The 10,701-nt window shown below is 40.7% G+C and overlaps 1 protein-coding gene across 3 annotated transcripts; it reads left to right on the top strand.

Moving 5' to 3' along the window:
- The first annotated feature begins 1,255 nt into the window (after positions 1-1,255).
- On the top strand, positions 1,256-4,074 carry LOC135512003 (glutathione S-transferase 3, mitochondrial-like). Of its 3 annotated transcripts, XM_064933580.1 has the most exons (7): positions 1,256-1,343; positions 1,523-1,576; positions 2,420-2,554; positions 2,666-2,739; positions 2,868-2,925; positions 3,076-3,166; positions 3,260-4,074. In XM_064933580.1, the coding sequence occupies exons 3-7, from the start codon at positions 2,438-2,440 to the stop codon at positions 3,388-3,390; spliced, it is 471 nt and encodes a 156-aa protein (XP_064789652.1). In that variant the 5' UTR covers positions 1,256-1,343; positions 1,523-1,576; positions 2,420-2,437; the 3' UTR covers positions 3,391-4,074. The 3 variants fall into 3 exon arrangements, with proteins under 3 accessions (XP_064789652.1, XP_064789660.1, XP_064789642.1); XM_064933588.1 differs by lacking the exon at positions 1,523-1,576 and having other exon boundaries at positions 3,094-3,166; XM_064933570.1 differs by lacking the exon at positions 1,523-1,576.
- Positions 4,075-10,701: the final 6,627 nt, after the last annotated feature.

Below are 10,701 nucleotides of genomic sequence, written 5' to 3'. Positions count from 1 at the left end.
TGGTCATGTACCAAAATACAAAAGATACTGGTCTGGTGTTCTGCAAGAAATTGAAAATATCCTAGGGGTTGATCTAGAATTGGACCCAGTTTCTTTACTGTTGGGTCTCCCTAGTAGGCATGTTACTTCTGTGGGTAAAAGGAGGCTTTACAACATCCTTACCTTCGCAGCGAGGAAAAACATCCTTTTACAGTGGATTAGTGATAAGGTTCCTTCTATTAAAGATTGGCATAAGATACTATTTGAATGGATGCCTCTGGAATATCTGACATGTACATTGCATTCTAAAACAGACCAGTTCTACAAAGTATGGGAACCTTATCTAAATTACCTAGAACCTGAGGTATCATCTATTATGCTGCAAGGATTCTCTTAGAATGGCGGGGATCTATGTATTTCAGAACTACACTGTACGTTCCATGTGTGGAACCTAACCTCTTGGTTTAAACTGAGCTTTTTTGTTTAATTTCTGTTTGTAAGTTTGTTTAAAATGTATGTATTGAGAGACGCAATGATGGTGATGGGGTGAGAGAAGCACCGAGCGGTAAGAGGAAAATGGTGTATGTATGTATGGGTGTGTGCGTGCGCGTATATGTGTGTATGTGTATGTATATATATATATATATATACGCGTAGATATACGCGTAGATATGTGTAAGTGGGTGATGTCTTTCTTGTTTTTTTTCTGTGTGCTTTGTCTCTATTGTTGTATCTCTTAATATGGGTGTAAATTGTGAAATTCCAATAAAAATACTATTACAAACTAACAGAAGTTAATACTGAAATGGTCCTATGACTAAACCCGTCTGTCTAATCCAAGGCCACACCTTCAGTAGATAAGAGCCAGCATAATCACTCTATACAAGGGAAGTAAAACTGATTGATTACTTTCTATCAAAAACTGTAGTGAACATAAGGGAACTTCCCTCACGCATGACACTGTCACAATGACTAGGCTGACCAGAGAACCAGAGCTCAAGGGGTTTGTGAGTCAGATATGGCCCTGTTTGAACTCACATAGGAAAATGAAGAGGTTGCACTCAAATAAACATACTTTAAATAGGCTTGTGAAACACTAACTGTAAATAAAGTTATTCTATTAATTTCACTCTTTTATTATATTACTTAATGTCATGCTAAAATTCAGAATTATTGGTAGTAGTCCTACGATCTGATACAACCCAAATTAACTCTATCCCACTAGGGGGAGGCACCACGCCTCTTCTGTGTGTTTAAATAGGACTGACTCCTTTACGAGTTGACGACACAGGATACAGGATTACTGACTGACAACAAGACGGACCACTTTCAATTGCGAACATTATTCAGATCGTCAGTAACAGGTAAATAACACTTATTTTACAAACGGTATTCAACGTTACGTATTGTTGCTGGATAGCTTATAATGTTGCACTTCTAGTTCGACTTGTTTATACTGTATTATTGACTGTATGTTTGTTTTACTCCATGTGTAACTCTGTGTCGTTGTATGTGTCGAACTGCTTTGCTTTATCTTGGCCAGGTCGCAATTGTAAATGAGAACTTGTTCTCAACTTGCCTACCTGGTTAAATAAAGGTGAGTCGCTCTGGATAAGAGCGTCTGCTAAATGACTTAAATGTAATGTAAATGTAAATAAAATAAATAAATAAATAGTTCTCACGTTGGCCGTGTTCGAGAGGATCATACTCGCAATGTATTGATTGACTGATCTACAAATACTAATGAGTAGTTATTTATGATGCAAGGTGATTTGTAGATCAGTCAGTCGGCAGTCGCCTGCAATCGTTTTGATGCTCTCAAACACGGCTTTTGTTTTGGGAGCTTTTAGCGTAGGGGTGTCAAACTCATTCCATGGAGGACCTATTCGTGTCTGCCGTTTTTTTTCTTCTTTTCGATTAAGACCTAGGTAACCAGGTGAGGAGAGTTCCTTACAATTCAGTGACCTTAATTCGTAAATCAGTTACAAGGGACGAGTGAAAGCCCGCAGACACTTGGCCCTCGGTGGAGTTAGGCATGTGTTTTAGCGCATCAAGTTCAACTGAATTACTCGCTTGAAAATGCGAAGATATGCACCTATTGCTTATTTGTAACTTTTATGTGCACTGTACTACATGCATAGATGGTTATTTTGTGTCACATTTTGAGAACTTTGCTGAGGGGAAGGGTTTTTGCAGTTTAGTATCCTAACAATAGGCTACAATAGACATAATAAGCACATTCCATATTAGCATAGAAGCCTATTTTCCAAGAAAATTTAGTATATTCTGGTTTCAACGACTTGGCATTGATCTAATGTAATTTCTTAATTTAGGGCCTACTAACTAATCTGGTTACTTATTGGACTTCAACCAGTATCTTATCTACAGTCAAAGTGGGATTGACCAACTCACCTGTAGGCTCTGTGTTTTTCTCTTGCAGCAGGAGATCAGTGCCAGAATGGTTGTGCTGTCTAAAGAATATGGGTATGTGGTTCTCACTGGTGTTGCCAGCATGGTCATGGTTGCCCACCTCGCTGTGAAAGTTGGCAAAGCTCGCAAAAAGTACAAGATCAATGTGAGTTGCCCGGGACCTGGCCCACTGTGTGTCAGCCAATGAATAATCTAAAGCTTAAACTAGGCTATAAAACCTCAGGATGGTTCCCCTGATCTCTTCTCTGTTGGACAGTACCCTCAGATGTACAGCAATGATCCAGACTCTGGAAATATCTTCAACTGCATCCAGCGAGCCCATCAGAACACGTGTGTACTATGTAGTATGAACATTTAGTATGTGCTTCACAGAAGCAGCAGAGGAAACAACCAGATGTTTGTTATAAACACCCAACATTTCTTGTAATATTAGGTTAAAGTTATTTTTTTCTTCACAGCCTGGAGAGCTACCCTGTTTTCCTCTTCAGTCTGGCCATTGGGGGTCTGCATAGTCCTGTGAGTTCCACCATTCATTAATTTACTATATATGTTAGATGTGCGTACCATGCATCCCAGACTTTACAGTTAGTTAGTCAGAGTACTCCATAAAGACACTCATCTGGAGTCCCCTTTATTAAGACTCTTTAAGAGTCCGTTGTTTAACAGGGAGCCATTGTGTTACAGCGCCTCGTCAGTGGACTTGGAATGACATGGGTTATAAGCAGGGAGATCTATGCATACGGATACTCCACTGGAGGTAAGACAATTGATAAATATGCTTATAATACAATAATTTATTAACATTATGGCATCCTTTACTCAAGGGTTTTGTTCTATGTATTCCTATCAGATCCTAAAAAACGGATGCCGGGGTTATCCGGGAACATTGCTCTGCTGGGCATGATTCTGACCGTAGCCAACTTTGGCAGAACCCTGTTAGGCTGTGGTGACTGGGTGAGGCCTGGGATGAGACCAGGATGAGGTTCTCAGCTCCCTTTCCCGCTGCCATTCCTGCTACCATTCCTCAGTGAGAGGCACTGCAACCCCACCTGACCCCAGTCTATTAGTAGTTGTAGGATGTCCTTTGTGGGCATCCATACTTGTGTATGATATGTACAGACCGAGTTCAGTAAACATTTGGAAAGAGATTACCACAACTGTTAGTTTATCATTCCATAACTACCACACCACGCCAACTCCTCCCAGACCCCCTCCTCAACACTGATAGGCCCAGATAAGCTGTTCATGGTGCTTCACCAGCTACTCTTTGTTAGAGTGTGGACTTTTTTTATGCATAATGTTGCCAAAACTGTATTCCACAGGAGGTTGGTGGCACCTTCATTGGAGAGGACAGGCTCGTGTTAATGGCTGGAGCAGAATTATTTGGAATGGCATCAAACACATAGTTTCCAGGTGTTTTAAGCCATTCCATTCTCTCCATACCTGCCATAATTAGGATCCGTCCTACCCTTAGCATCCTCCTGTGCTGTATTCTAAATGAAATTCTAATGTAGAAAATGACCATGGAAAATGGGCTTAAATAACATTTCTAGGTTCTATCATGGACTTGTGTTTTAATGTTTGTATCCATGGGCGTGAGGTGTGTGTGTGTGTGTGGAGAATAAGGAGATGTTATTGCTTCAGAAGAACCAGAGTGAACCAAGAGGTTAATGTGTGTGGTTGTCCTCATTGATCTGCATAGTTGTCCTAAGTTTACACCTTTTAGTCATTTAGCAGACGCTCTTATCCAGAACAACGATAGGAGCAATTAGGGTTAAGTGCCTTGCCCAAGGGCATATTGACAGATTTTTCAACTAGTTGGCTCGGGGATTCAAACCAGCAACCTTTTGGTTATTGGCCCAACTTTTGTTACCGCTAAGCTACCTGCTGCCCCATCACCTCTAAGCCTACATGCAGGAACAATAAATGCCTTACTATTATCTTAACCATTAGGCAATGTTCTGTTCATGGTTGGTTTAGGGCTGGGGACTGTACTAAACTGAACAAAAATATAAACACAACACGTAAAGTGTTGGTCCCATGTTTCTTGAGCTGAAATAATAGATCCCAGAAATGTTCCATACACGCAAAAAGCTAATTTCTCTGTTAGTGAGAATTTTCTCCTTTGCCAAGATAATCCATCACCTGACAGGTGTGGCATATCAAGAAGCTGATTAAACAGCATAATCATTTCACAGGTGCACCTTGTGCTGGGGACAATAAAAAGCCACTCTAAAATGTGCAGTTTTGTCACACAACACAATGCCACAGATGTCTCAAGTTTTGAGGGAGTGTGCAATTGGCATGCTTACTGCAGGAATGTCCACCAGAGTTGTTGCTAAAGAATTGAATGTTCATAAGCTGCCTCCAATGTCGTTTTAGAGAATTTAGCAGTATGTCCAACCAACCTCACAACCGCAGACCACGTGTATGGTGTCGTGTTGGCGAGCGGTTTACTGATGTCAGCGTTTTAAACAGAGTGCCCCATGATGGCGGTGGGGTTATGTTATGGGCAGGCACAAGCTACGGACAATGAACACTATTGCATTTTAGTGATATCCATTTGAATGCACAGGGATACCGTGACGAGATCCTGAGGCTCATTCTCATGCCATTTAGCCGCCGACATCACCTCATGTTTCAGCATGATAATGCACAGGCTCATGTCACAAGGATCTATATACAATTCCTGGAAACTGAAAATGTCCCAGTTCTTCCACAGCCTGCCTACCATTGAGTATATTTGGAATGCTCTGGATCGATGTGTAAGACAGCGTGTTCCAGTTCTCGCCAATATCCAGCAACTTCGCACAGCCATTGAAGAGGAGTGGGACATTTGTTCCAAAGTATTCTCACACATAATAGAGAGACATATGTGATATTATTCAAATGTAAGGAAGGTTTAAAATGAGTATATTTTTGGCCTCCCGACCATCCACTCAAGAAAGAAATCAGCCCTCGGCTGAATCTAGCTGATGATCCCTGTTTTTTACTGTGACTAACAGATGCCAATCTGTATTACCAGTCATGTGAAATCCATAGATTAGGGCCTAATTTATTTATTTTAATTGACTGATTTCCTTATGAACTGTAAATCAGTCAAATCTTTTATTTATTTTTCCGTTATTTTACCAGGTAAGTTGACTGAGAACACTTTCTCATTTGCAGCAACGACCTGGGGAATAGTTACAGGGGAGAGGAGGGGGATGAATGAGCCAATTGTAAACTGGGGATTGTTAGGTGACCGTGATGGTTTGAGGGCCAGATTGGGAATTTAGCCAGGACACCGGGGTTAACACCCCTACTCTTACGATAAGTGCCATGGGACCTTTAATGACCTCAGAGAGTCCCATCCGAAAGACGGCACCCTACACAGGGCAGTGTCCCCAATCACTGCCCTGGGGCATTGGGATATTTTTTTAGACCTGAGGAAAGAGTGCCTCCTACTGGCCCTCCAAAACCACTTCCAGCAGCATCTGTTCTCCCATTGTTGCGTTTATATTTTGTCCAGTATAATTAACAATACAATAGCTCTCTGAACTTGTGAATCACTTCCTGATTATGCTGTAGAGTCATAGGCACACAGCAAAAAGGGTTTAGGTTTATTTATTAAAAATGTCCTTAAATGTTCATTTTTTACAGTTAACCCTGAATCTGTATGTCAACCTCTTACATCACTTTTGGCACTTACAGGTAAAACACTTAAACACGGTAAAAATGATTTGTTGCAGTGCACGACAAAAAGTAATTTTCTTCAGGTAATTTTCAATCTAAATGTCACTTAAAATCTCATAGTTCTAATACATACTCCGCTGTTTCTGCATTTTATTATTTCCAATTAACTTAAAGGATCATTTTCTGAGACACTCTTAAATATCAAGTAAATAGTTAATAAATATCTAATTACATAATTTCCTATGGCTTGTAAAGAAATACTAAGCATACATTTTGCATTTACATTTTGATAATACTATACTTTGCACCATTTGTGTTTAACAATGTTTATTAGCTGATCACTTCCACATGAAGCACTGCCGTCTCATCACCATTGGTGAACTTTTATCCCTTAACCTTTCTCCTCAAAGTAGTCTATGAAATGGATCTGTATCTATATGGCTTTGAATCAAGTCACGCTTATTGCAGGTGACCCCCTTTCTGCAAGAGCGGACTGGGACCAGAAATGGCCACTGGTATTTCTAACACACCAGCCCATTTTTTTTTTTTACCTTGAGGCCCCCATTATTAGCCAGATCATCATCATTTTGCACAAAAAAAAAAAAAAAGAAGTTAGACAGGCCCACTGGGCTAAAAATGGATCAGCCGCCCCTGCCTTTCTACACCCCCAATCTAATTAACCAACGAATGCAGAGAAGCTGACTGTTTCTCTGACTGTTTTGGGTTACATTTACAGAATGTTTACTGGCTATCAAGTAAGACCAAGAATGGATGTTTTTCAACCCACTAGGCATTCTGGTTTGAAAGAGCACTTCACTCATATTTGGTCAGTTCAAGGATTAGAATAGTTCTATAACATGGTTTATGGGAGACTGATAAACATGTAAATCAAGTATCTCTACAGTAACCATCTTTCACTCCCTTTCCATTTTCCCTCGATCCTGGACTCAGGCAACAACATCCAACGTGACATTGTGTCTTCTTCATACAGTACCAACTCATTTAGGGGCTTTGGAGACTGTGAGAGCACTGTGACTGTATCTATAACACATTAAAGTGCAGCCTGTGCTGTGCATGACCTGTATCAGGAGGAGGGGGTGCATTACAAAGGGAACTCGTCTCTGAAGAACAAAACAGACCCCTGTGCAGATGAGACATCCGAGAGTTTCAAAGGGAATATTGAGGGTGTTGGTCTAATGTTTAAACGGAACCTCTGATGTTGGCTTAATGTTGAAACCTCTGATGTTGGCCTAGTCTTGAAACTCCTCATTGGGTATTGAAAGCCCTCTCATTGTTAACAGAACACAATCAAATTGGAAACTGCTCAGAAGGGGGAATCATAGGGAATCAACATGGGCACTGGCAGAGGGCCTCGAGTCCAGTCAAAAGCTTTGCCAGGATCCAAAATTGCAGCCCATTGGGTGTTTGCTTTGTAGCTGTGCTAGAAGAAAAGTTGACTGTTGTTGATAAAAAGTTTCCATCATCAGTAAGTGTAAGTGTATCTGGAAAGTGGCGTGTCTTCCATCAAGTCATCCTGGACAGGAAGACAAAAAAAGAGAGTCATAATGTTGCCAAACACTATATCACTTCAAATTAATTGAAATCATATATCTCACATGAACAAAATGTCATGCCACAGAAGACCTGAATCTAACATGTCAAGTATAGTATGGTCACCATAGGTAGATCCTGCAGCCGGTGGAAGTCCGGGTGGTCGGTTCGTTGGCGGAACTTGAGGAAGAGGATGACAGAGACTACGGCTGTGGTGACAATGAAGACAGAGACCAGGCCAGCCAGCACAGGGTCCAGAGGAGAGTGAAGATGTGGCCCTTTGTCTGGAACAACACGTTAACTGATTTATTGATTGATTGTCTAATTAATTGTGTAATTTGTTAACTGGATAATGAGTGAACAATTTGATTGATTAATTGGTATATTATCGCCTTACCCTCATCTCCAACATTGAGCTCCGATGGAACCTCCTGTTGAGGTAGGCTGACAGGGATGTGGACTGGGGCAGAGGTCTGGGGATGCTCCATGGTGAGGGGTTGAGTTGCGGAAGGGATCAGGGCAAGGGTGCTGGGTTGGACAGAGGACTGGATCGGTATTAAAACATGGGATGGAAGTAGGTTGGTATCTAAGACAGGAGGAGTAGAGGTGGTGAGGTGGCCTCCAGCGAAACCAGGGTGGGTAGTGCCCCTAGGGTGGAGGGGTGGCTAGTAGTGTCCCCTAGGTTGGAGGGGTGGCTAGTAGTGTCCCCTAGGATGGAGGGCAGTCCTGCAGGGAAGGTGCTCTTCACAGTGGATGAGGAGGAGGAGCCATCTGGAACGGCTGAGTGATAATCACATAGAAATATAATTACAACAGTATTACATACAGACAGTATTACACACTGTACATACAGTATCTCAATGGAAGTAACAGATAAGGGTTCTGCAATGAGTCTTTTTTCATTTACCATCATTACTGCTTCTCCTAAATGAGGTTGTACTCATTGTTATTTGAAAGCAAAAGGAGGAGAATGAGAGAGACAAATATATTGAAATCTGGATGGTATTATGTCATATTGTGTGTTTGTCAGGCAGAAGAGGCATCAGACACAGCAGACTCGCTCAGCATTGACAGAGATAGTTATATTTGTTAAAACGATACCTCCTACATCAGGTTGCCACATCCTCCTCTATACCGCTCAACACCCCTCTACTCCCTGTTGCCAAGGCACACAGGAAGCCAGGCCCAGGGCATACCATGATAGAAGGGAAAGATGGAGCCTTTTATTCCCCTGGTAAGCTGTTTGATGGTGGGTGGAGCCTGAGGCAAGCTTCTGTGTTTGCAAACAAGCAGCTTTTGCAGAATGTGGCTGTCTATTTTCAGACTGAACACTATATAAACAAGCTACCAGCTGAGTGGTGGCTGAGAGAAAGTTACAGAGTAATATAATTACTATAGTATTACATAGACAGGACTGCCTCAGGGTAACCATTGGGAATATAGACAGGCTTAATGACGCTGATAGAAGTGAAATATCCTTTGGATTACAGTACCTGCGAGAGTGGCATTGTCTTGGGTGGTGATAACAGTGTTGACTGTGTGTGCAGCTGGAGACTTGGTCATCTGATTGGTCACAGTCATGTCATCGCTGTCACCAGAGTCTGTAACAGAATCTGATTGGTGCAGCTTGTCGCTGTTGGTAACAGCTGGTTTGGTTGGGGCTCTATCCGCTTGGTCTGGTGAGGTCTGATTGGCAGGACCTGGCTCTGGCCCTGGATCCCCATCTTCATTGATAATTGGGAGGGCTTGGGATGCAGTAGACACGTCCTCACGCTGGAGGCTAACTGGGATGAAGACAGGGGGCAAAGCAGTGCTCTGACCTACAAGAAAATAATGATGATGTCACTGTATAAATATAATGTCCTGGTTCTCCATGTTGTTGTGAATAGATGAATTACTGATACTGGTAGACACTACAAAAGCATGACTGAGAAATACATATTTATTGATTATTTTTCCTTTCCACTTAACCTGAGCGGGAAGAACTCAGGGCTCTGGTCAGGCCCTAGTCATGATTGTTGGCATGTTCATATATGTCTAGTGTATGTTCAAATGCCATTGAATTGTTCATTGTTTAAGAGTATTGAGTGTTGAATTGTTAATGTGTCAGTGGCCTGTAGCACTGTGGTGTTATATAATTAGGCATCCGTGGCTATTGCTGAGAGGGGGTACATCATTTCATCTTCCATTCTTATCAGCAATACTAATTGATCTGCTGTTGATCATGTCATATGATATACTTATGTTGTGAAATATTCATAAGAGCAGTTGGCAAACAATCCAAATGCAATAGGCTATACAAAAACATGTTTTCATAGGCTTACTGGAATATGAGACTATAGTACTGAACGAGTATGTATTTAAATAAGAATGCAATACTCACAAGAATAATTGATTAAGTATATCAAGCAGGGTTAGGTTAAATTCCAATTTAATTTGAAATTCCAATTATATTATTGAATTCAATAATGAATTTAAATTTAATTTGAATTGTAAACACATTTAATCTTTGGAATTGAATTGGAATTCAATATTTGTACATTTCCCAGGTAATGGAATTAACCCACTTAGTATAAAGAATTTGACTACAGGATTTGTTTTAAATAATTTAAACGTGTATTTCTATATTTTTATTATAGCGAGGCTGTCTGAACAGTGAAATGATCAGCCTCAAACCCTGAGGGAATTAAATTCAAATTTGTGGAATTGTTTTGTTCATAATATTGAATTGGGAATGGAATTAATGGAATTTACCTAATATTGGAATCTCTGAATTCAAAGACTGGCCTGGAATTTGAATTTAATTTACAGGGAGAAGTAATAAAATTCGAATATAATTTAACCCCAACCCTGATATCAAGCAAAAGATCAGGCAAAATATGGTGAGAAATTCAAAGAATGTTCCTATTGGCCTCTTATGTCAATAAAAAATATCTTTACCTATAATAACCTCATAATAACCCGCACTGACAGGTAGCCCTAGTGTATGACCAGTCCATAAACACTGCAAAATTGGTAACATTACATTTACGTTTAGCCTACATTATACAAATTGTCATCAGAATA

The sequence above is a fragment of the Oncorhynchus masou genome, chromosome 3 (genome assembly GCF_036934945.1).
Source record: "Oncorhynchus masou masou isolate Uvic2021 chromosome 3, UVic_Omas_1.1, whole genome shotgun sequence".
NCBI lineage: Eukaryota > Metazoa > Chordata > Actinopteri > Salmoniformes > Salmonidae > Oncorhynchus > Oncorhynchus masou.
This window is presented reverse-complemented; position numbering and strand designations above follow the sequence as displayed.

What these genes read in the sequence shown, in the direction of transcription:
- LOC135512003 (XM_064933570.1), top strand. Translation starts at nt 2,438, where the DNA reads ATGGTTGTGCTGTCTAAAGAATATGGGTATGTGGTTCTCACTGGTGTT. An exon ending in GCAAAAAGTACAAGATCAAT is followed by an intron (nt 2,555 to 2,665) that starts GTGAGTTGCCCG and finishes TCTGTTGGACAG; the next exon opens with TACCCTCAGATGTACAGCAA. An exon ending in CAGCGAGCCCATCAGAACAC is followed by an intron (nt 2,740 to 2,867) that starts GTGTGTACTATG and finishes TTTTCTTCACAG; the next exon opens with CCTGGAGAGCTACCCTGTTT.